The sequence below is a fragment of the Bos indicus genome, chromosome 17, assembly GCF_029378745.1.
Source record: "Bos indicus isolate NIAB-ARS_2022 breed Sahiwal x Tharparkar chromosome 17, NIAB-ARS_B.indTharparkar_mat_pri_1.0, whole genome shotgun sequence".
NCBI lineage: Eukaryota > Metazoa > Chordata > Mammalia > Artiodactyla > Bovidae > Bos > Bos indicus.
Genome location: NC_091776.1, coordinates 68,720,698 through 68,745,998, shown reverse-complemented (window position 1 = coordinate 68,745,998; position 25,301 = coordinate 68,720,698). Strand labels below are relative to the sequence as shown.

The 25,301-nt window shown below is 57.0% G+C and overlaps 1 protein-coding gene across 4 annotated transcripts in view; it reads right to left on the bottom strand.

The window, feature by feature from the left end:
- Positions 1-387: 387 nt before the first annotated feature.
- The window catches only part of NF2 (NF2, moesin-ezrin-radixin like (MERLIN) tumor suppressor), a 74,697-nt gene continuing 49,783 nt past the window's right edge, over positions 388-25,301 (bottom strand). The window contains exons 9-17 of one of the 4 annotated variants that reach the window (XM_019977419.2): positions 22,980-23,054; positions 21,679-21,792; positions 18,792-18,914; positions 17,916-18,133; positions 17,269-17,374; positions 16,671-16,798; positions 14,488-14,653; positions 13,014-13,073; positions 388-3,064 (exon numbers count right to left, since the gene is read on the bottom strand). In XM_019977419.2, coding sequence (XP_019832978.1) covers positions 13,038-13,073; positions 14,488-14,653; positions 16,671-16,798; positions 17,269-17,374; positions 17,916-18,133; positions 18,792-18,914; positions 21,679-21,792; positions 22,980-23,054 — 966 coding nt within the window. In that variant the 3' untranslated portion in view covers positions 388-3,064; positions 13,014-13,037. The remainder of the gene's footprint in view (positions 3,065-13,013; positions 13,074-14,487; positions 14,654-16,670; positions 16,799-17,268; positions 17,375-17,915; positions 18,134-18,791; positions 18,915-21,678; positions 21,793-22,979; positions 23,055-25,301) is intronic. The other 3 variants (XM_019977420.2, XM_019977417.2, XM_070769802.1) reach the window with 3 other exon arrangements.

Genomic DNA, 25,301 nt, shown 5'->3' with positions numbered 1-25,301 from the left:
CGGGGACTCCACATGCTGCCCACCACCCCGCTTCCAGAGCCAGAAACGGGGACCCTGGAAGCAGAAGTGCCTGGAGCGACCGTCTAGTATGGCATCCTTGTTTCCAGGTCTGGAACTGAGGGCAGGTGAGGTGTGTGGGAAGGTCACTGGGCGATGGAGACCCAGTACACAGCCTGCTTCATGGGAAGCACGAGGGGGGTGCCCAGATGAAGGTGCAGTCAGGGGTGCTGCCATCAGCCCGGAAAAGGGGGATCCTTTCCCCTCTGACATAGGGATAGGGCTGAGGTCCTAGACATCAGCGGGGGCAGAGGCCCATTTCCTCTGGGGCACCCGGCGCCCACCACTGCGGGGGCTGGAGCGACGAGCAAACTGAGGCCCGAGACCAACTTTTTACAGTTTAGAATTTTTATTAAAACAAACATTTAAATTACAACAGTCCGCCAGAATAGAAAATACCCTTCCCTGGTCCGGCTCTGACAGGAGGCCCCATGGGATGGGGGAGGGTGGTTTGATGTCTTTGAAAACCGAGGGAGCTTCCCTGGAAGCCCAGAGGGGCCGGCCTGGCCCTGGGGCAGCGGCTGTCTCCCCACCAAGGCCGCCGGGTCTCAGCCCTGTCAGCGGGCGACGCTCAGTCGCTGTGGCCGGTTGTCAGCCTCAGAACATGCTGTTTGGATTCGAAAGAGAAAAGAGAGGGAGAGAGAGAAGCCTGTCCCCAAGACTCAGAAGGCAGTCGCTCAGGAAGCGTTATGTAAGGCCGTGGGGGCTGTCCATCAGGGACCGCACACGGCAGAGGCCCCGGGGCCCAGCAGGGGCGGGGAGCAAGTCAGCGAGGTGGTCTGCGTGTGCCCACCAAGAGCCGCCGGTGCAGCCCCGCCGGGGCTCACTAGCCCAGTGCTTCCGCCCAGTGACTATCAGGGGCGCTTCTAACCCGACGATCCCAGGCAGGGCCCTGCTCTTGGTGGAGGTCAGGGGCTTCCTTAACTGGACAAGCCCTCAGCTCGCCCACTGACACATCACAGTCGCCTCCGCTGTGGGCATGCGCCCTGAGAACGGAGCTCCTCTTTCAAAGTCCTTCTTCCACTCGGGCTCAAGACCCTTAGGAGGGCCCCGTCCTCTCCGCCTGTCCATCTCCGGGAGGTACCCACCCACTCTTGTCCCCAAGGAAAACTGAGGTGTTCCAGCCGGCCCACTCCCACCCCGAGGCAGCTCCCCTACACGGCTCGGATGCCAGCCCGCTCCCCTGTGGCCACAGACTTCAGACACACAAGCAGCAGTTAAATAATAATAATAATAATAAAAACCCCACAACGTTTTTATAAATGACCACCATGCTCTGGGCCCACAGCCACTGTTACAGACTAAATCTACAGGTCAGGGGTGGGTGGTGAGCCTGAGGAGACAGCCAGGCAGACGCTAGAGGACCCCCACCGGGAACCTTGTCTCAGGGTAAGAGGCCTTGGAGGGACAGGGGAGACGGAGGGGAACCTCCCAGCAACAGCCGTTCGTGCCTAGTGTTCAGAGTCCCACCCTGCACGTCTCGAGGGGCTGGCTGCCTACGGGCAGGGTGGCCCAAGGCAGTGGCGGCCAGCCCAGGACAACCGATGGGGCAGCTTGACCGTGGAATCTGGCAGGATCTCTGTGAGCGTCTCAGTCTCTCAAAACCACTTAGGATGGCCAGAGACCACCTCTGCCCCCGGGGAATCTCTGGGCCCTCACAGGTCTTCACGTGGGAAGCGTCTTCTCACTGGATGAGACTTCCCTCCTGCCACTCTGCGCAAGAGCCCCGTGGGAAGGATGTAAACAGGCTGGGGGGTCCAGCAGGCCATGGAGGAAGGGCGGGAGAGTGGCCCCAGACCGAGGAGTGAGTGTGGGTCCTGGGTGGGCGCACGGTGGGGGGGCCACGTGCCAGCAGGCGCCAAGCACTGACTATGCCTCCCTGCCCCCACCCGGCCCAGGGGTCACCTGCACCCCTCCCCCCACGGCCCAGGGAGAAGGTAAAGTGAAGGCTCTAGGGAGACAAGGGCAGCAGGAAAGGAGGCCCCGGCACCGTCAAGGGTGGGGGGCTGTGCCGGCGCGTGGCCAGGAGGAAGGATGGTTCAGATCGACAAGATGGGCCGCGGCCAGTGAGACATCCCTGTGGGGCCTCAAGAGCCCTGCGGAGACCCTGGTCGTGGCTGGGCTGACCACAGCGATGGGGATCCCCCTCACACCCCTGCCACCTTCAGGAGAGCCTCCAGCTGGAGAGGCCCACCCCACCTACGCCTGCCTCTCAGACCTGGGTCTGAGCGGGCAGAAGAGAGGCAGTGAGAGCTTCGTAGGGTGCAAGTTCCAGGTGCAGGCTTGGCTGGCCTCCCAGGCCCTCTGCCAGCAGCCAGTCCTTCACCACAGCTTGGGCCGGGTTTTCCCCGGGCACAGCTGCGTTTCCACTCCCCATCACGGGCAGCCAGAGCGCTGCCCCCCGGGGGTGCCTGGGCCAGGTGCCCATCTCCTCCCGGCTCATCATGGCCGAGCTCTCCGACGACGTGGAGCAGGCGGGCCACTCTGGGCCACCTTCTCCCCACACTAGCTCCTCACCAGGGAAGGAGATGAACATTCTGGAACCCTGGGGGCAGGGGTGGGGGATGGCACCAGCCTCCGGGTCTCCAGGGGGTTTGTGTACTCCCCTCCCCGCAGCCACTTCCCAGCCGGGGGACCGGGGCGGTCAGCCGGGGCCGGGGAGCGGGGGACAGTAAGACACACACTCCAGGGTGCTTTGGACGAAGGAAGCATAGGACCCCACATCAGACAAGGAGAGACAAATACTTCTTAAAAAAGACCTAAAGACTCAGGTCAGGAGAACTAGAACCCCACCAGAGAACCCTCTGCGGGGTCATAGTTCAAGGCAATTGCACATGAAAGGCCTGGGCTCTCCGCTCGGCCTGCCTTTGGATGGCTCCCACGGTGTAAGGCCCGTCCCGTCGGTGCCGGGGCAGGCGGGCAGAAGCAGCCAATCCTGGGGCGGCCGGGTCACCTGCTAGAGCTCTTCAAAGAAGGCCACTCGGGACTTGGCGCTCTGCAGGGTGAGCTGCAAGGAAGCAGAGAAGATGGTGAAGGCGGGGCTGGCTTCCTGCCCTTTCACGACAGGACACCCTCCTGCCTCGGGGACTAAGCTCGAAGCGGGTTTGGAATGAAAGGGAAGACGGAAGCCGGTGGTCAGCCCCAAGCAAGTTTCCAGAGTCCTCCAAGGTCTCGGATTGGGAGGTGGCCAGTGAGGACACGCCAGGAGGGAGGGATGGCTGGCGGGCAGAAGAGCCCGGGGCATTTGAAGAGACTCCTCCATCCCCATCCACAGGGCGTGCTGTCCACACCAGGGCTCGAGGGCCAGCTCGGCAGAACCGACGTCTCAGTCCTCAGGCCCTGGGCATGCCGCTGGGGCAAGGTGATGGGCCTCAGGCGGGGCAGGCCTGCGTCACGTGAGGACCAGCTCGTCTCTTCTGCTCCCAGTTCCCCAGGGGACCCCAGAGCCGACTTGCCCGTGACCTGGCAGCTGAGAGGGCGTTTCCATCCACAAACTGGGATGGAGGGCTCCTTTCTAGGTGGGGCTGGTTCAGGCAGGGAGGGGGCAGCACGTGGTGATGGTGGGGTGCTCTGGGCCTGAGGCCTTTCCTAAGAGGCAGGAGCTCGGGGAAGAGGCGGAAGGGAAGGGGAGGGCCGGGGGAGGAGCTCTTGGCTGGCAGATAAGGCCCGAACTAGGGTTTGCGACCTCTCGGGGCTGCCAAACCTCAATTCCCCAACCCAGCAGGCCCCTTGCCAGGAGCTCCCCAAGCAGAAGCATCTGGCGTGGGCATCCTCCCAGCGCCCAGCTCTGCTCCTGAAAGCAACCACGCCGGCGAGACTGCGCGCCACGTCCAGCTCTGGGACTTTGCTAAGGAGAGTTTCCGGGGATGCGGACACAGAGCACGCACAGTCCGTCCACCTTCATACCCTCGAGCCTCTTGGCTTAGTGCTGTGCATACAGTGGGAGCTCCGCTTGTCGAGTGAGCAAAATGCAGGTGGTAATTGCAACGAATGGTGAGATGCAGGGGGAAATTCGAGAGTTCCCCACCAGGCTGGAGAGGCCCAGGTGCTAATTCTCCATCACCAGCTCACTGTTCGGCCTCAAGAGACATGCTTGACCTCTCTGAGCCCCTTTTTTCTGGAGTTCAACCACAGGGGCAGGCTAGATGGCCTGGCCCATTCCCTCATTCAGAGACCTCTGGCAGCCTCTGAATCCAAAGAGCTTGGCTCTGTGAAGGGCCGGGGAGGAAGGCTCCAACCCAACCACTTCACCATCAAAGATGCACAGCATCAGTGCACTCGAAATGAGACAGCTTGAGAGCCGGCTCTTTAAATCCTGCCAAATCTTTTGGCCTTGAAGTTCCCGACTAACAAGCTAAATGCAGGGAGGCATCTGAGCTGTTTCCTTCAGTGGAACCAATTTCTGAAGCCCTTTGGAAAGCCCAGCTCTAACGGGAATGCAGAGAGCTTTCATTTCTTTGCTGAGACGGAACTCCCTCTAGAAGGACGGGCTTCTCCCTAAACATAACAGAAGAGAAGGACTGGGAAGGACACGCTCGGTGATAATGGGAACCAGGATGCGGAAGAGAGAGCCAGAGAGCCGCTGGGACAAAAATCATCCTGGGAGAGAATGAACCGCAAGGGGTGGAAGCCCGTGTACCACTCTGGTTCCTCCAACATGCCTGGGGGACCTCAGGTCAGCTCCTCCGGGGACAGGGGACCCGCAGGAGACACATTTGCCACAGCCCTTCTTTTCATGCACCCACTCACTCACAGGCACAGCCAGACCGCCTGACCCAAAGCCCACCTGGCTGCTGAGCTGCAGGGTGGTCCTGACGGTCCCTTCCTCACAGCGTGATCAGAAATGCCCGATGACACGCTACGGCTGGTAATACTAAGAGATCACGTCCCTCCTCCCGCAGCTGTGGCTCCTGGCCTTCCAGGGATCAGGAAGCAGGGCACAGCACAGGTTAGAAGGGATGCAGGCGAAGGGGGAAGGCTCACGGCCACTGAGGTGGGGCAAGCAGAGGCCCCCGAGGAGGGGGGCCTGGCACTTCCCTGGGCGGGGAGCCCAGCCTGTGCAGGCCTCCGAGAGCCTGCTGCCCGTTTGTACGATGGAGGCGCCAAGAATTCCTGGATTGTCTACGTGAGCTGTGTGCCGGCTGTCCCCTCGAGGTGCCAGCACCAGACTCCAGCTACCCACTCCAGCGTGAGCTTGTCAGGAGGTGAAGCCCTCTTCGGGTGGGCAGCACGCATCCCTGGACCCCAGCCCACACTGACCTCTTATCTCGCAAGAGCAGCTGTTGAGCCCCAGTCCAAGGAGAGGTGCGGGGACAGACCCAATGCCCTGGCCAAGCAGAAGCAGGGAGGCACCCCAGACGCACGGCCTCGGCAAGAAGACAGTACTGTGGTCTCCGGGCTGCTGGATGGACTGGTGGGGCCACCAGACTGAGGTGGCCGACATGGCTGCTGACACCAAGGGCCCTGGGATTTCAGCCCTGGCCCACAGGCAGACCTGCCCCCATCGCTCACTCTTTCTGCACAGTTCGTGTAAATGTAAATCCTGTGTGAGTCGCTTAGTAGCTCTTTGTGAACCCATGGACTGTAGCCCGCCAGGCTCCTCTGTCCACGGGATTTCCCAGGCAAGAACACTGGAGTGGTTTGCCATTTCCTTCTCCAGGATCTTCCCCAACCAGGGATGGAACCTGGCTCTCCCACATTGCAGGGAAGATTCTTTACCATCTGAGCCACCAGGGAAGCCATGGCAGTTCCAATTTCCACAGGAAGCCCGTCATCAGAGGAAAATCCCACACGAACCGACTGGCGCCACTGGAACCCTCCCAGTGGCCACGGCGGCCCCCGCCTGCCCCAACTCAGCAGCATCCTTCATCCCAGGCATCACGCTGTGATCGTAGTCATGCTGGAGAGCAAGCTGGGGAGGCGGGTGGGGGGCGGGTCTGCAGGGAGAAGCCTGAGCTTCTTTCCTTCATGTGGGGACTCAAGCCCAGGGCCTGGGAGATGCGTCCTCGGGGTCTGCCAGCCATGCTCCAGGCCCCTGGGCTTGAGATCATTCCCCTCATCTGTGGTATCCCTGACCGCCAGCTCTTTCTAGAAAGCTCCCTGACTGTCACACTGACCGTGCAGCCTCAGGCAGGATGCGTTCCTAACCAAGGAGGGGAAGCCCTAGCAGAAACAGCACAGAGCTGGCCCTTCGTAGCGTGAACTGCCCCCATGGTCGTCTCCATAGACTCTGGAAGATGGGCTCACAGAGGCTGGGATCCCCGCCACCGTCTCACCTTCTAAGGTGTACAAGCCACTCAGTGTTCCGTCCACCTTCCTGGCTCTCCGCCTAGCAGGCAAGGGACCACAGGGGCGATGATCCGACCGAGGCCTTGCATCCTGCTGTGTCGCACAGGAGAGCCGAAGCTTGTCCCGTGAGCCCACCCCCCACCCTGCAGCCCCTTGGTGATCCAGCAACATGTGTCATCACCCCCAGAAGGACTGCTCGGGGCGGGGGGGCAGTGCCTCCAGGACTGGGGCTGGGGGAGGACCCCCCCATTTCAGTAGATGGAGGAGCAGAAAGGCCTGGGGACATGGACGGAGAAGTGGTGCCTCGCGCACACAGGCTACCCCATCCAGGACCCACGGGGTCCGCTCCACCTTCTCTGAAGCCTTCTGAGGACGCGCAGCCTCAGCGGGTCCGCTCTCCGGCGCCCTGAGGATGACAGAAGACCATGAACGTCTCCTCACCAGGCTCAGGGCTGACCGCGCCTCCCTTCCAGCTGTCTCCTAATACCTGATTCAGATCAGCCGTGTGAATAATACAGGAGGAATTAAGTTCTCTCTCTCTCGACTGAACCGGCTGTTCAAGTCTGTCACTAATCCAAGCTCCATTCCGAGCAGACAAACTTCCTTTTCTCTGCCAGCTGCAGAGCTGGACAGCGTGGTTTTCATCTTCGGGGTGTGTGTGTGTGTATGTGTGTGTGTGTGTGTGTGTTGGGGGGGACGGGCGTCTGGTCCACCTGTGGCCTGGCCCCTTCTTCCTGCCCAGCCTTGACACACACAAGCCCGGCAGAGTCGCCTCCTGTCCCACCCACCTCCCCATGGCACTGCCCGTTGTCTGTGACTGCCACCAGGCTGGGCAAGGGCAGGACAGGGTGGGGGGTCACCTGGGGGGGGTCACCTGGCAGGGCCAAGACCTCTTCACACCACCCAAGCTGTGTGCAGTGCGACCGGACAGATACCTCCAACCAGCTAACACACGAGTTCAGACTCGGGAGCCGCATCTGTGCCCTTAAAAAGATGGGAGGCTGGCTCCCCCGGCCCTGCGAAGGACCTAGTAGCTAGCCGCCTCTCCCGGACTCAGGCACGTGTAGAAAAGACAGACTCAGGGGCCTCCAGCTCACTGGATGAGGACTTCAGGCAGCCCCTGCTGCTGCCCACTCCTGAGAGAGGGCCCCTGGGGGTCTAGAGACAGCGAGCCCGGAGGCCTGAGACAAGCACCGGGCTCAGCGGGGGCCCTCCCACCCTGCAGGGAAGGCTTCCAGCTCCCAGGCTCCTCCAGCCTCATTCATTCCCAGGAGTGCCCCCTGCTGGAGGAACACAGCCCCCCACGCTGGTGGCTGCCAGCTCCCTCCTCCCCGGCTCTCCTCTAAAAGTCCTTTTGGTGGGGGTGGGGGGGGGGGTGGGGGGGGAGGACTGCTTCCCAAAGTGAAGGGAGAAGAACTAGATGTATTCCGGCACGGGGCCTGCAGCGGCAAGGCTGCCTGATTAAGGATGAATTACACTTTCATCAGCGCATAGAGAAAATTGATTCACAAGGCCACACTGTGATAATCTGGCTCCTAAAGAAAAGGGGGTGGCGTTGGGGGTGGGGGTGGGCAGGACACAGAGCCACTTCGGCGATCAGTGACGAGACAGCAAGAAGAAGCTCTACAATTAAGCTGGGAGAACAAAACTAATCAGAGAGCCAGGAGTCCTCCAACTAGTCTCTGGGGGCCTCGCCTCAATCCACTCATCCCTGGTGGGGTAAGAGAGAAAGGCGGTGGGGGTGGGTAGTGGGGGAGTCTTATTCATTTTAGACAAGGAGACCCACAAGGCTGAACCTGTTTCAGACACTACCCTAAGAACTCCAGGGGCCGAGACCCTGCTCTTCCCGTAAAAATGCAGGGGAATTGAAATGCAAGCCCTAAAATCATGTTACACTTTCTCTCCGCCACTACATATTGAGAACAGAGGAGCTGGGAGGGGAGCGGGGGTGGCGGGCGTAGCACAGATACAAAAGGACAAGCAGCTTCTCCACCACTGGGAGCAGGAAGGTGAACGCCAAATCCAGAAGCAGCAGCCAATTCCCACATAATCTCTGGTTTGGGGTGTGATCAACATTCCCTTTTCGGAAGAGAAGCTGAGGGGCAGGGCCGGTGGAGGGGGACGGCGGCTGGGAGCTGGCCGGATTAAGCGATTCTGTCATCTTGCTAGCTGACAACTTGCACCCGAATGTCATCTGGTGATGTGTACAGGGGCAGAGAGCTTGTCTACATGCTTATCCCGAAACGGAGGTGGGACGAGGGGCCGAGTCCACCGTCATGAACAAATCCAGTTTGGCATCAGCTACTTTATCTGCTTCTGGGAGAAATCTGCCTGGGAAAACCCGGAGGGTGCCTTTGGTTTATGCATCCTTTAGGCTGAACGGCGCCTGGAAACCGGTGTTTGCTGGCATCTCCGGCTGCCCGGGTGATGCTCGGCTCCTCCACCTGGAAAATGGACTAATCGGCCCGCTTCACCTCGCTGGCCACGGAGAGGCTGACGGATGGGCACGGAGCGCTCGGCACGGGCACCTGGGGGAAACGGTGCAGACAGACCCATGTCTTTTCAAATCGCCAACATCAGAAGGGAAATCACGGCAGGGATCGTCAGAACAGAACCTTGTGCCCGCAGAATGAGTTTACAGCCGGATTCGTCCCTCCCGCGGTTGCGGTGGTAGATCAGGTGCTGCAGGGAAGCAGCATGGACACGTATGGTCCGTGCGGAGGGACCAGATGAGATGTTTGACTCAAACATCAAATAAATCCCACTGGTGCCCTCGGGCACTTCCAAACGGGGGCAAGATATCCTTGGAGGGCAAGGCAGGCTTTGTAGGCTCCTCAACACCTCCCACAGGGAATGGGCTCACCCAGGTAAAGCCCACCAACCCAAGGGAGGGGCTGGATCGCAGTCTTTTGGCAAAGAGGCTGAGCCAAGTGGGTCCCCGAGCTGGGTCTGGGGGCACTGAGCGTGTCAACCACACCAGCAGCACAGCCTGTGAAGGGTCCCAGGTCCCAGCAGGCAATGCAGATGGAGGTCACTCAGGAGGGAGGCCGGGCCGGTGGCTTTAACCAGGAGGGACGCCTCTCACGCGAGTCCACCCTCGCCCTGGGGTTGATCATGTCCCTGATGTTGTAAGTGCTGTACTTGACTCCCAGCCCTGCAGCTCCAGAGGGAGTCCCCGCAAATTGAAGATGTCATTGGTCTTTTATGTCTTCCTGATCTGAGAGCGGCAGCTGGGCTTCAGAGACATGCTGAGGCTCCTCACTGACGCCTCCCCACCAGCAGAAACCACAGCAGGGCCTCGGTGGTTCACACCACTTACGAAGGAAATAAGCTTTCTAAGCTCTCTGACCTCCAGGATTTCTCATCTGTCGACTGCCTTTGAGATCCTGTGCTTCTTCAGAGACCACGGGTACGAGACACGAGGACAAGCTTGCTGGCGCTCAGACCAGCCCAGAATGACGCCGCCCCTCGAGAAGGGGCGGGGGTGAAGGGTGTGACCACAGTGTCACCTCCACAGTGCGCTGTGCAGCTAAATCCCACGCGGCCACTGCGCACCTCGTCGGCACGGTGGCTCTGAAGGCAAGAAGCGCGAGCCCTGGACACCGTTTCCCCCTCCCCCAGCCTCACTGCCAGACCCCACGCCCTTGTTCAGAAGACCCAGAGGCCAGGAACGCCACTGTCGCTCTCCTCCCCACCTCCCCCCCGCCACCCCGAGAATGCCATGGGTCTACGTTCCCAAGGGCAGCCTTTGATCGCTAGTGCCGCTCAGACTCGGATGCAAATGTCAAACCAGTTGTGCTGATTATCGATCGGGAGAAGATGGAAATGTGCAGCGAAGATCCGTGGAAGCAGAAAAATAGACCCTTGCGAATCCAGATCACACAGCGCCATTGGTGTGGTTCATTCTGGCTTTTTAAAAGCTTTTACCTCCAAACACGTGGAAGCTAAAACACCACTGAATATGCGTGTCTCGAGCTGTGCACACAAGTGTGGCGCTTCCCAGGCCAGGCTCCCAAGCAGGTTTGTTTCTTTATACAAGTTCAAGCCCTCGCTGAGCTTTTACACGGAACTGCTTGCCAAGCTGCACTCAGTCGTATCCGACTCTTTGCGACTCTGTGGACTGTAGCCCGCCAGGCTCCTCTGTCCATGGGATTTCCCAGGCAAGAATACTGGAGGGGGTTGCCATGTCCTTCTCCAGGGGATCTTCCCGACTCAGGGATCGAACCCGTGTCTCCTGTGTGCGTGTCTCCTGCACCAGCAGGCGGATTCTTTATCACTGCACCACTTGGGAAGCCCACAGGGAACTCACTGAAACCTCATAAAAATCCTGAGGGGCACGAACTGTTTTATTCCCCTTTTATAGGAGAGGACACTGACCCTTAGCAGGAGGTAAGAATTATAGAGGAAGGAAGTGGCACAGCAGCTGGCCCCTGTGAGGCAGACTGGACTGCTTCTCGGCATTGCCGCAGGAACATGGTAACCCCTGCCCCGGGTAAACCCTTGGAATTTAGCCTAAGTGTCACCAGCCCCAGAGGGTCCTGCTGAGGCGGGTCAGACACAGGCCTCGAGGGGGAAGCCGGAGAGCAAAGGGGGAGGAATACACCCGGACGGCCAGAGGTAGGGGAACCAGTCTTTCCTCGAAGGAATCTGTGGTCAGAAGACACGAAACATGAAACAAAACAAAACCAATGCAGGCGGGTTTGAACCAAGATTAATGACGAGCTTCAGGACAATGGAAACTCCTCGGTTCACCACCGATCTGCATTTCTCACCCTGGACTTTCTAGATGGAGCTGTGCCCTTGACAGTCTGGGTGCCCACATCTCAGAGCCTGCGGTGGTATTTCTCGTCATCTAGGCTCACTCTGGCCCAGACCACAGCCCAGGCACAAGGCCAGAGCCACCCCGGCATAGCAGGTGGCTGGCCGGCAGGCTTGGTTACTGGCTGCTGGAACCACCAAAGTCCAGAATGTGCCTCCCCTCCAACTTCATATGTAGCAAAAGCTACCACTGCTTGATCTGTGATGCTGAGATTAAGTCCAGCTGTGTTGAGAGCCAACTCCATTTTATTAACCCTCGATTAATCTGAATTCTGGGTTAACTGGAGCTTGCAGCCAGCCTACTTTGAAAACAAGTTCACATCAAGACATTAAAAAAAAAAAATAAGGCGTCTGTGCATGTCCTAGGAGCAGCACACGTTTGACTACAAACGAAACCTCATTTGTCTGTAATCACAGCTCAGTGAGGGCTGACGGTCAGAACCGGGCCCCTGAAGAACTGAAACGTTCTGAATCATTACAGAAAGAAGAGAGATGAAATCATCCCAAGGTAGAAGAGTACGGTCACAGAGAATATCTGCCAGCACAGACTGAAACACAAAATGGGCTTTCTGTGGGCCCCTGTGCTCACCACGGGGCCCGGGAAGCCTCAGTGGGCCCACCCTGGGTACCGTGCTGCCTGGCCCACTCATTTCATGGTTCTCACTCCTGCCCAGCACAGAGCATGCACCGCTTGGTGACAGGGTGTTCAATGCCAGCACGTGGCGTGAAAGCTTGAGCAACAGGAGCCCGCTAAATAAAAGTGTCACACACAAATTGTGGTTCACGCCAGGGGTTCCTGGAGCCACTGACAGACCGAATCCATCTTATAATGAGACCCATCTGGGACTTTAATAGCTAACCTCTCCCGCTTGGATGGCAACCACAAATAGGATCCATCCTGTGCCAGATCGCACTTTTGGATACAAAGCTTCCAATGGGCTTGTTTTATTCTGGGAGCAGAAACCATGGTGAGGATAGCAAAGAACATGTCCACACGTGACTGCGGGTGTCGGCGGGCTCACTGGCGTGGGTGCTGCCGGGGCTTGGGCGAGGAGCAGGGGGAGAGTGTCATTTTATTATTGTGTGTAATAAATTCTCTCCACTGCCTAGGCCTGTGGGGAGAATAATGAACTGTCGCAGAAGGAAAGCAGCAATCATTCAATTAATTCACTTGGCGAGCGCTGACCGCCCGTCAGCCAGGACTGCGCTGTCCCGACGGGAGTTCCCGCCGAGGCGGCCGTCAGTGCGCTCGCTGGTGGACAGACGGTCCGCTGAGCCTGACCGCGGCTGAGACCCCTGTGCTAGCGGGTTGCTTTACTTGAAAAGAGAATAGATGTGGACAGAAAGTGGGGGTTGGGGGCCGGCTCTAGAGGAAGGCAAAGCAGCACGGGCAGCTCTCTCCACCCCACCCCGGTCCCACGACCAGGAGCTGCCAGGTGTGACCGCGGACGGGTCTTCAGAGGCTGTCACCACGCGAAAGGTCATGACCTCGAGTTAAAAAGACACCCAAACAGACCCCGTTCCCATGCTAGGGTTATTTATCGGAGGGGGACGTCACCAAGACGAAGGACTTGAGACACACCTGACCGGACAAGAAGCCATGACCTTCCCCAGCCCAACAACGACACGCGTGAAGGAAGGACGCCTGGTCCGACGGCCCCGGGACACGCCCTGGAGGTCGGCCTGGCCCCGTGGGGGGACGCCTGCTCTCAGACTCAAGCATGCTGCGGCCAGGCCCCAGGTGCCGCCTGACCCCCCGGGAGGGCTGGGCGCGGCCCCGGGGACACAGACAGGCAAGCTCATGCAGGGGTTAGTACCACAGAGGGCGGTCCCATCACCACATAGAGTACCTGGGCATAACCTACTGTGAGGGCTCAAATGCAGATAGGTCTTCTGCCTTGGGCTTGAGGCTAAACCAGCAAGATAAAAATGAAGAAAAACAGAAAACACACCCTGTGATATCAACAACGTCACGCGTCATTGTGCCACTTGCAAAATGCTTTCAGACCAGGTCTGAAACTGTGACTGGCGACTTGACTTGTTTTGTTTTTTACGGCTTGGAGTCGGGGATCTCTACAGCTTTCAGCACCCCGGGGGCTGTGAGGCAGCTACATACAGCCTGTGCCTGGGGCTGGGGGGAGAGACAGTGGAGTGGGGAGGGGTCTGAGGCAGCTCCTTGGAGGCCCAGCCAGCTCCCTGGCCAGCTGGTCCTTCCTCCTCTCTGCCCACAGGCTGAGGCCTCGCTCTAGCTCCCCTCTCTGCTCAGAGTTTCAGACGTGGGTCCAGGAGGGAAACCCGTTAAATTACAGAAGCTGGAGGAAAGAGGAACGTGGATGGTGGCGAGGTCTCTTCTTCCACGCTATTAAAAGGGATTCTCTACTTGGTGCCAATGCTAACTGGAGTCAGGAGGAAGGATTCGGGACTCCCGATTGTCCCCCTCAGTGATGGCAGGCACACACATCTCTCAGGGTTTTCAGATACGGCTTAACCACTGAAAACAGTCCTCGCACTGGGAGACTAATTTTAAAGACTCGGGTACAGGGTACAAAATTAAACACATCTATCACCATCTAAGCTCACTGAAGAGCCTTGTCGTTCTGACCCCTGTGTGACAGGTGTTCCTGGCTCTAGGGCAAAGTGTCAGGAGCTGACATCACCTGGCGAGAGAGGACCTTTCTGCTCTGCCCAGCGGAAGACAAGTATACTCTTGGGCTGACAGTATGGGACTTAACTTCCTCCCAAAGGCTGAAAGCTCAAAACATCCATGGAGAAAAAGACATGAAACTTGTTAGCAACATAAATGGGAAGTCTCCTCTTTTAAAACATTAAGGTTCTTCCAGACATTTCTTTTCAAGTCTGGACGAAAGCTTAACATTCAGAATTTGGTTTTGAATCAAGAATGGAATTTTACAGTCCTACGCCGCTTAGACACACAAAAAGCCGAGAGGGAGAGGCCAGTCTCGACAGCCTCCCTTTCATTTTGCTTTCTCATTAAGTAAGGCAGCTCCCTGGGCAGAACTCCCCTCGGCTTGAAAGACAGAACTGCTTTACCGCTAAATGATGGATCAAAACCCGTCCTGGAACCATGATTCATTTCATCAGAGCTCTTAACACAAGCTCCCCTTCCATCAAGCCAGTGGGTTCACAGTCATCGGCAGAGTAACTTCCCTTCCCGGCGTGAGTCAAAAAAAAAATTCCCTCAACTAAGTACATGTTAAAAAAAAAAACGACACCAGTGTGGCGACTCGGCTGCCGAGGGAGCATATGCCGACCTCACACTTGGCGAGCGGCCGTCCTAAGCACAGAAGACGGGCGAGCCGGTACCTTTTTGATGGTGTTGTGCTTGCTGCCGCCGCCGCCCCGATCAGAGTTCTCGTTGTGCAGCATGTCCAAGGCCGTCTCCCGTTCTTTGAGTCTCAGGGCCTCGATCTCGGTCTTGAGCTCGTTGAGCTGCTCCTGCAGGTGCTTGCTCTTCTCCATGTACTCCACTCTGCCGGTGAGAGGACAAGCGTGTTGCGGGGCTGGCAGAGGGCGAGACCCGCTGTGGCTCAGAGGCCACAGACCCACGAGCGGCTCGGCCCGGGGATCCGGAGCCTGAGCTAGGGGGGTTCAGGTCTCTGCTCAGCCGTTCATGGGCCGGGGGATCTTGGACCAGTCCCTTAACTGCTCCACATCTGTTTCTCGTCCATGAAGTAGGGATGACGATCACAGAGCCGAGGTCAGGATTAAGCAGAAGGGAGCAGAAGAAAGCCTCAGTAAGCTATCCTACCAGTAGTAACGGCTAACAGAGAGCTTCTAATTTCTGTCCAAGAAACAACACGAGAAGCTACCCTCCCAGAACCCAGAACAATGTCCTCGTCTCAAAATGGAAGTTGCATAGTCACGTCCGACTCTTTGTGACCCCATGGACTGTATAACCTACCAGGTTCCTCTGTCCGTGGGATTTTCCAGGCAAGAACACTGGAGTGGGTTGCCTTTTCCTTCTCCAGGGGATCTCCCAGACCCAGGGATCCAACCTGGGTCTCCTGCATTGCAGGCAGACGCTTTACCGTCTGAGGCACCAGGGAAGCCACGCCCTCCTTGGAGAAGTGACTCCATTCTGAGGGACCTCTCGGACAGGCCATGGCCCCATCCCTACTTGCTCTGGGCCATCATCTCCTAACGACGACAGATGCTCACACAGCCAACACCGGGAAGAGAAAGACGCCCGCCACCATCTGCAGGCAGACACGCTGCTCGGGGTGTCTGACTGCTTGGGCGCAGCCAGGCAGACTGGGCCCAAGGCTGGTTATGGACTCTGCCTAGATGCTCATGGGGACTGAGTAAGGAAACATAAACTGTAAAAGAGCAGGGAATGGACAGGACGCAGCTCACCCCGATCGTGACCAGGATCAACGCTGAACATGCCTAGGATGTGGGGAAGGGGGAGGGGAAGTCACACCACGGGCACCATAGTCAGAGACGCTGGGGCCTTCTGTCCCCAGGACACACTGCCCAGCCTGGGGCTGCCCATGCTGGGCACCAAGCCGGGTACCTGAGGACACTGAGCAAGGTGAAGGCACCTGCCCTACAGACTCAGGTGGGTGAGGGGCTGAACCCCCGATTTGTCCCTCATCCACAGTGCGGTGCTGGGGGGGACTTCCTAGGCACTCCAAGTCTGGGCTCCTGTTGATAACAGGAACACTAGGCCTGCCTCTGAAGTCAGTTGGTGGTAATGAAATGAACGCTAAAGATCTGTGTCACCAGGCGCCCCATGCCAGGTAGCTGCCATGACAGTCCCCTGGCCGGGGTGGTGGCTGGCTGATTCACCTACGGCTCAGAACAGGGGACCCCGGTTAGATGTCCTTTGTAGGGGGGAGGCTCCCTTCCATCTCAGGGCCACAGCCCCCAACCATAAAGTAAACAAGGAGGTCAGCTCAGGGCGGGCTGAGCTCGGCCGCCAGAGAACACACTAGGAAACATGTTCCACCACCAGGTCAGAGCATGACCACCACCTGAACACGGTCTGACTGGCTGGGAGACCCCCAACAACCAGTCCTAGAGTGTGGGTGAGCTCTGAAGCCACTGTAAACTCCGGGTCACCCGTCAGGTGTCATTTTTATCCTGGAAGACGGAATGCTGGTCTACCGCCCTTCATTTCCAATCAGGAAGCTCCTCTCGGTGGACAACTGTGAAAGCGTTCGTCACTCAGTCGTGTCCGCCTCTTTGCGACCCCGTGGACTGTAGCCCGTCGGGCTCCTCTATCCACGGGATTCTCCAGGCCAGAATATTGGAGTGGGTGCCCTTCTCCAGGGGGTCTTCCCGACCCAGGGATGGAACCCAGGTCTCCTGCACTGCAGGTGGATTCTTTACCGCCTGAGCCACGAGGCAAGCCCACAAAGAGGGGAGCAGCCGGGAGAGACAGACAAGAGTGCTCGAGTGTCTGGTGGGCAAGGACAGAGCAAACCTTCATGGAGTTAGGGACAGGCTGCCCACGTGGGGCCCCAGGGAGGCCAGGGACTCCGTACTTCTCTTTCTCTATCTCCATGGAAAGCCGCTTCATGTCGGTGTCCTTGAAGTCGAAAGACAGGCTGTCGCCAGTGAGGCTGAAGCTTGCCATGTCGGGAGGCAGCGGTGCTGGGAGTGGGTTCATGGGCTGTGAAGGAGAAACCTGATCATCAGAAGGGTTGGTTCCCCAGAACGGAGGGCACTGCCATGTCAGCCATTGACCCTCCAGAGGCCACAGAGGCCCTGGGCCCAGCGCGCCCACCCCTAACGCGGATGGAGGCGAGGCAACGAGACTGGATGACTTTCTCCTCCCAGATCAGATGGTCACCTGAAATACGGCCCCAACAGACCTCTCCCACCACCGGCCCTACAAGGCTGTAAAGAATATTGTTTGTTAGTCTTTTGGACCACTATTTTGTACTTCCTGCTCTGTTCCTCTGCTTAAACCATGTTGCCTCCCTACACCCCATCTCACTTTCAAGGCCCTAGAATGTTCTGCACTGCTCACTCTGCCATGCGCTTAACAGTAGCCCTGAGGGCCCCGCAAGGGAACCTGAGGGCTGGGAGGGCAGGGAATCTATGAGGCTAGAAGCAGGGTGGCTGGCAGCCCAGGCTCACCGGGTACGTGGGCTTGGTGGTGATTTCCAGCAGCTTCTGCTTGGCTCTTCGCTCTGCCTCGCGGGCTTCCTGCAGGTCCTGCTTCAGCTGATCGGCCTCCTTGGCCCTGCAAGGAGAGGAGGGGCCGTCAACTCCACAGAAGACACAGGAGGAGCTGGAGGTACATGAAAGCGGAACCCCTCTAGGAAGTTCAGACGAGGAACGAGCCACTGTTCATCTGATGGCTGCGGGACAAGGACAACTGAGAGCCTCGAACTGTCTTTGCAAAGCACAGACCAGAGTCCCATCCTTGGACCTGGCCATGAGCCAGGGTGGCCTGTCCAGCCCCACTCCCCCGTGTAGGGCATGGTGAATACTGCTGTCTCCCCACGTGCCCTCAAAAAAAAAGGGAAAAGAAGTGTATTGTGTAAATGTAAGAAAAGTCTCATGTCTCCTCAGCTAAAAGCAGCCTGTGGATAAGCTCAGCAGTTTTCCTGCAAACACGACCATCCGAGGCACAGGGGTCAGTGCAAAGGCACGCCGGGCTGCGGTCTGTGGAACCAGAGAACTGCATCCCTGTGCTCGCCCAGCTCCAGCCCCTCTGGCCACGCGGGAAGGGGCCTCTGGCCGGCCCGGGAGATGGACCGGCGGTGGGGGGACCCGCTCACCTCCTCTCTGACTCCTCAGCCATCTTCAGCGCCAGCACCTCAGCCTCCAGCACCTTCTGCTCCATCAGGCGCTTCTCCTCCTCCGTCCGGATGGCTGTGGCCTTGATGCGCTGCATCTCCTGTTCAGCCTCTGCCGCCTTCTGGGCCAGGAGCTTTGCCTCCTCCTCCGTGATCTGGGCCTTTTCGGCCAACAGGTCGGCCGTCTCCTCCGACCGCATCTGCAGAGAGGAGCGCGGTTCAGCGGGAATGGGGCGGGGGGGGTCCTGATCCTGTCCTCCCACCCTGCTCAGGCCTCAGATGCCCAGGTCAGCAAGAACCAGTGTCTTGGACACCCTGGGGCCCTGCTGGTCCCCAAGCCACACCCTTCAACTGCTGAGAAGGCCCTTCAGGGGGTCCATCCACAGGGTCCCATTTGAGCTGAGGGCACACTTTATGAGGGAGAAAACCAGCTTAACTCTGTCCTTCTCTCTCTTTAAATAAGTGGTTCGAAAGCGGGGCGACTGTCCTCTCATGGGACACGTCACAGTGTCTACAAATGACTTTGATTGTCACAAATGGGGAATCCAGCGGGCAGAGGCCAGGGACACAGCCAACCAGCCCTCAGTGGACAGGACGGCCCCCACCAGGGGACCACCTGGCCCGATGAGCGGGGGGCCGAGGCTGAGACTCCCCCGGGGAAAGGTGACCCACGGTGAGTGAAGTTTGCCTGCCCTGGGAGGCTGAACTCAGCCTAAATCTGCTCCTGCAAACACAGGTGGAAAGAAAGCAATTTTTTTTTTAAGCCGAAACGTCAAAGCAAGTGGCTACTCCATGGTCTTCGGGGCCTAACCCTGAGCCCGAGGAAGGCCTCCCGGGACCCAGCCCCGCGGACGTCACCAGGGCTTCGTTGGCCATCGTCGCCTCTTCCTTCATCTGCAGCAGCCGCCTCTCCAGCTCATCCCGCGTGCGTTCAGCCTCCTCTCGCATCTGCTTCTCCCGAGCGAGGCGCTGCCGCTCCATCTGGGGGGGAGGTGCGGCCACTGGTCACGGGGGCCCGCAACCTGCGGCACGCCAGTGCCAGGGTCTCCCTCTGAGAACCCTTTTCCTCCCTGCACTTTAGGGACCCAGGGTGACTCCCCTTGCCCACCACCCTCCATCCTTCTGAACCAGCTTGTCGAGTGGCAAGCCATGCTCCTTGAAAAATCATCAAGCGGTAAATGAACAAACAGTGGAACGCTGAGCCAGCCTCCACCGGGATGGACGGGCGCGTTCGTGCATGGTGGGTGCGGAAGCAGCTACTTGGCCAACACAGTGCTTGTGCAGGGAGACCCTGGTGGCCCTGCTCTGCGGCTCAAAGGATGCAATGCAGGCTCCTCCTCCCAAGGGGCAGCTGCAGAGACAGACTGCTTTCTCCCCTGCACCCACGGACCCCTCCCACACCCCTAGTCTCATCGGCAACGGCTCCACTCTTGCCTCTGACCCTCGGAGATGAAGTTGTCCGTGTGAGGCATCAACAGCTCAAACGCTGTACTTTCCAGGGGAGGTGGCAGCAGCCGAGGTACAGACCCCACAACCTCATGCGGAGGCAACTCCCGAGCCAGGCCTGGGACAGGAAGGAGCCGGGAGGGGACGGGGCCCGCTCCTCGCAGCACCAGCGCTAAGCCACCACCACTGGCCTTCTGGATCGCTGAATTAATTGGGCCACATGCCGAGCTTAATAAGGGGAACAAGTAGAGGACAAGCGCTATTCTCTGTGATCTTAGGGCCCTAGCTGCGTTCAGAAAGCAGGAGCCAGAAGTGACCACTGCACCATTTTCTTTCTTAAATAATTAAAGCACATCTAACAACTTATTTCTTGCTTTAACCTTCTCCCCAACTCAAGATTTCTAAGACTGATGCTTTTTCTAAATACTAAGCAAAAAAAAAAAAAAGGCATTGGGCATCGAAGGAATAATGCAAAGACAAGCAATAAAATCCTGTAAATTCTTCTTCAGTTTTCCTCTTCCAGGTCAATGAAAAACTTGGCCAACTTGTGCTCGATTTCTACCATGTTAGAATCTCCATTACGTGGATGACTAGATCCCCATTATCATCTGCTTGAAAAACGCCTACAATCCCTTCTGCTCCGAGCACTGCACCTTCCCTGAGACCTCCACCCCAATCTTAAGGAATGGCCCCGTTTGCAAAGCGGTTTTGGCCGCAAAGACCCACAGGTACAGCGTATCCTTTGATCTGAGACGCAGAAGACAGATTCTCAGCTCCACTTGACAGATGAGAAAATGGAGGCCTGGCAGGTTAAGTCATTCACCAGGGTCTCAGACTAAGTCCCATGTGTGGCACCAAGGTCAATGTCTGTCCTGCTGGGCCACGGAGCCCCTGACCTGCGGCTGCCAGATGTCAGGAACGTGCGTCTGCCGTCCTCCCAGCAGCGTGGGTCAGGGGTGTGTTCATGTTACTCTCTGCACAGCCTGGAGGCTTATACGCTTCCTTGCCCTGTTCAGGTCTCTTGCTTCTAAGCTCTGCTCTGCTGATAAGGGGGGCAGAGGGCTCTTTTTGAAGTTGCCTCTATGACCCTGCACTGACCCACGAGCATTTCTTGCCCAACACAACCCATTCCACTGCCCTCCCCCACCCCACACACACAAAGCATCCCAGTGAGTATGTCTGTGGCCTGACGTCTCAAGAGAGCGTCTCAAGAGACGGAGAGCTGGCAGCATAGTGGATCCAACTGGGCGTTTCATCCTAAATCCCGGGGCTGGGAGCCAGCCTCTTTGGAGGATCCGAAGTAGAGAGCTGCACACAGACTGATCGTCACCCTCCGAGCCTGCACGTCCGAGGGCAGCTGATCGCAGCTGCTGCTCCTGTCTGGTGGTTCACCCACAACCTCGACTGACATTTGCAGCAGCGAGGCTCACATAGGCCGTGTGGGTTTCGGTGAGTCGGAAAGGTCTATGAGCGGAAAACAATGATGCGGGTGGTCCGGGCTGATGATAACGGATGCTAATGGAGGCTCCTGGCGCCTCCCAGTGCGGCCCCTGCGCCGCCCGGCCTGACCTGCAGCGGGGAAGTGCGGCCGGGGTCTAATTAGCATTCTGTCAGCGGGCTGCTGGGTGTGCCCTGTATTCCATCACCAGCTAATTAGAAAAGAACAAGGCTGGGCACAGGAGACGGGCAGGCAGAAAGAATGAGAGCTTAGCTGCATGGACCAGAGATGGATGGATGCGTGGATGGATGGATAGAAAGATGGACGGATAGATGCGTGTAGGCTTGGCTGTCTCTGCCCGAACCTGCGCTGACCACACTTCACTCACTTCACTGGAGAAATAACCAGGGACGTGTCTTTGAGATACCTGTTACAGTTTATTCCTCATTTCCAGAGCTGACTCCCACCATCATTTATTCATCGGCCAGAAAGATCCAACAGGGATAGCATGAGATGCCACTCCAGTACTTTTGCCTGGAAAATCCCATGGATGCAGGAGCCTGGTGGGCTGCAGTCCATGGGGTCGCTAAGAGTCGGACACGACTGAGCGACTTCGCTTTCACTTTTCACTTTCATGCATTGGAGAAGGAAATGGCAACCCACTCCAGTGTTCTTGCCTGGAGAATCCCAGGGACGGGGGAGCCTGGTGGCTGCCGTCTATGGGGTCACACAGAGTCGGACACGACTGAAGTGACGTAGCATAGCATAGCATAGGCACTTTCACGATCAGAGGACGGCCACCCCTTACCTCCAGGCAGAGGCCCCCACGGGGCAACAGCAGCAGCTCCAACACCTGCTCACCTGCTTTCTGGCCTTCTCCTCCCTGGCCTGGGCTTTCATCTGTTGGACTTCCAAAGAATCGGCCTTCCTTCTCCTCATAAACAGGTCGTGATTCCCAATACACAGCTGGAGAATCTGCGGCCAGGAAAGCAGGGGATGTGTGAACACCCGTGGACACGGGCTGCGTGCAGAGCTACACGGAGACGTGCTCTGAACTCTGGGGCAGCGACTGCCCGTGCACACCAGTGGGCAGACACAAGACGCAGAAAGCACTTGACTGTCTACTAACAGGAGCGTGGAGGAAAAAAAAATATACGTTTCATATAATACACAATGGAATACTATACAGCAGTGAAGTGTGTGTGTGCTCAGTCACTCAGGACCATATTTTTAAGCATCAACATGGATAAATCACACACACACACAAAAGAAAAGGTAAAAAAGGCAAGTAACAGAGGAATACAGTTGACAGCACATATATACATTTAAGGACATACAAAATTTGCTAGCATCCTTGTTTTGCCCTACTTGAAATAAAAGTTCTTGAATATCAGGTGGGGATACTTAGCACACGGCTGAGAACACTGGTCACCCTTGGGAAGCAGGGGGCTGGCAGGGTGCCAGTGTGGGAGGGGGTTTCCACAGTGATGGGAGTGTGCTGTTTCTTTTTTCCTTTTTGTTCTGCCAGACTGCATGGTGGGTGGAACTTCTCCGACCAGAGACTGAACCCATGTCTCCTGCAGGGCGAGCACAGAGCCTCAGTCAAGCACTGGGCCACCAGGGAGGTCCGGGAGTGTGGCATTTCTTAAAGCTGGGTGGTGGCTAAGGAGTTGTTTATTCCTGTCATTCTTTACACCTCACAGATACATTATACTTATCCTTTCATACGTATGAAGTACTTTAATAAAAATAACTTAAAAAAAAAGTTCCTCATCACAAAATGTAGATTTGACTCTTTGCTGTGGTGGTTTAGTGGCTAAGTCATGTTCAACTCTGGCTCTTCTGTCCATGGGATTTTCCAGGCAAGAATACTTGGATGGGTTGCCATTTCCTTCTCCACGGGATCTTTCCGACCCACGGATAGAATCCAAATCTCCTGCATCACAGGCAGATTCTTTACCAACTGAGCCACCAGGGAAGCCCGTAAGTGTGCCTCTTCTGGTGAAGCTAAAGAGAAGTCTTTCGAGGCTGATCAGGAGAGCACGTGCCACGCGGGTTATCATTTTACACCTCACAACATGTTGCTCTGATACTGGTTCAAAAAGGCTTTCAGTTTCACAGAAAAACTACAATCCATAATAAAAACCAGGATCTTAACTTACCAGCTTATTGACACGAAGCTTTGAGGAGTTAAATTTGAAGACATCGATTTTCTTATCCAAAGGCTTAATGGTAAACTGAAAGGAAAAAGCAGAAAACAGCTTCAGTTTCCGACAGCCTAGAGCCCTACCACCAACTGGGCACTCCCACAAAGGTGGTGACCCCCTGGCAAAGATCCTCATTCCAGGAGGTTCAGGATCCTGGAAGCTGGGTTCTTAGCACCATCTTGGGCTTGGAAACCTGAAGTTAAACCTTAGGTGGGCCCGACCTTGAGGCCAATGCTGGACGGGCCACCCCGCAGTCTAAGGCAGCCTTAAGGAGGCTCTCAACCTGGCCAGAACTAAACCAACCACCATCAACAGCTTGACAGGTCACATCAATCATCACTACCTCGCTGGGTGGCACAGATCTCAAATCCTCAGAGTAGGAGGGACATGCTGGTCAAAGAACATGACAGAGAAGCTAAAAGGTAGGCGGGAAGGGCATTCTGGACAGGGCAAGCAACAGAAATAAAGCAGAGATGGGGAAATGAGCACCGTATGGGAATGTGTGTGCATGTGTGTGTTTGTATGTGCGTGTGAGAGAGAGAGACACACAGCATTAGCTCTTTGATGACTAAGAGAAAATCATGGGAGGGGCTTCCCTGGTGGCTCAGTGGTAGAGAATCCGCCTGCCAATGCAGGAGACACAGGTTCAATCCCTGATCCGGGAAGATCGCACATGCCTTGAAGCAACTAAACCCACGCGTCACAAACATTGAGCCTGTGTTCTAGAGCCTGGGAGCCATAAGTACTGAGCCCACATGGCGTGACTACTGAAGCTGGCGTGCCCTAAAGCCTGCGCTCCCCAACAAGAAAAAAAATGCCCCTGCAATGAGAAGCCTGCGCACCTCAACTGGAGAGCAACACCTGCTCCCAGAAACTAGAGAAAAGCCTGTGCTGCGATGACGACCCAGCACACCCAAATAGATAAATAAATAAAGTTATAGGTATATATATATATAAGAGAAAACCAGGGGCCTAAACTGGGAGGAAGGCAAGAGCTGGGGGTGGTGAGGTGGGCTGGGGACGGACAATCAGCAAGGCTTAGATTCGATGTGACAGCGGTCAGGGAGTCACCCCAGACCTCCCAACACAGGGATGGCTTGATGATGCTGTTAAGAGAAGGAATGCAGTCACGAGCGATGAAGAATGGACTGGAGTAGAGAAGGAAGACATAACCCTCACCATGAAAGGGGAGAGGAAGATGAATAAGGATGGGGATGGGGGAGAAATCAGGAGGAGACCCGAGGGCCAGACTGGGGGCTGGGCCGCATAAAAAGAAAACACCAGCTGATGCTCTCACCTCTTCCTGATGAGATCGGACAGAGCCCAGATTCCAAAGCTGCACTTCGGATGTGAAAAGCCCACTCCCACGAAAGACTTGCCAAGCAGATAAAGGCACTGGGGAAGCTCGATTCTTAGATATTTCCTTCCCACGCTATGCTGTGCAACAAGGGGGAGCACACGGAGGACAGAGGAACGACCCTTTGTGTGGCTTTCGGTCAGGTGAGCTGAGAAGCAGTGCTTGTCTTGTGCAGGCTGCTATTTATGAATTTCGAGAGCTTATTTTTGGCCTGGCTGCCAAACCCCAGGGCTGCCAGTGGGAGACCTCAAGGAGCGGGGAATCCACGGGCTCTGTGCCACTCTGGGGCACGTGTGCGGCATCCATGGGTCACCCGGAATAAACCAGGACTTGTGTTGTCACAGCACGCGGGATAATGCCCCAGGCTCCTTCCCATCACATCCCACCCGCGCTGCGTGAGTTCCTGACGTGATGGCAGGTGATGGCGCCCGGCCCCAGGAGAGGGAACATTAGAGTTTCGTGTCGGGCTGTACAAGGGGAGCCTTCATTGCCTGGCTTCTGTGAAGGACGAGCATCTCGGGACCTTTTAGCACGCCGAGTGTGCGGATGCGCCGTAAGCAGACTTATGAAATTAGAGATGAAAAACTACCGGCGTACCCTACTGCTGCTTCGAGTCACGTGCAACTTTCCATTTCAGGGCCTTAAAAAAAAAGAAATACCTCAAATGCTCATCTCTTGGGCTACGTGCAAAAAATCTGAAAGCCAGAATGTTTTGAGTTAAGAGGCTCAATCTGTCTCGTCAAGCGTGGCCGAGGGGAGCTCAGCCACGTATTGGCAACCGGGGGCCCGGTGTTCCTCTCCTCAGAGCTGCTACACGAGGGAAGGGCAAAAACAGGAAACCGGCTTGGAGGTGGGGGCCCTGCAGGCGACCACGTGAGCCGTCTCTTACTCACTCCCTCCACGCTCAGGCCTGGCTGTGC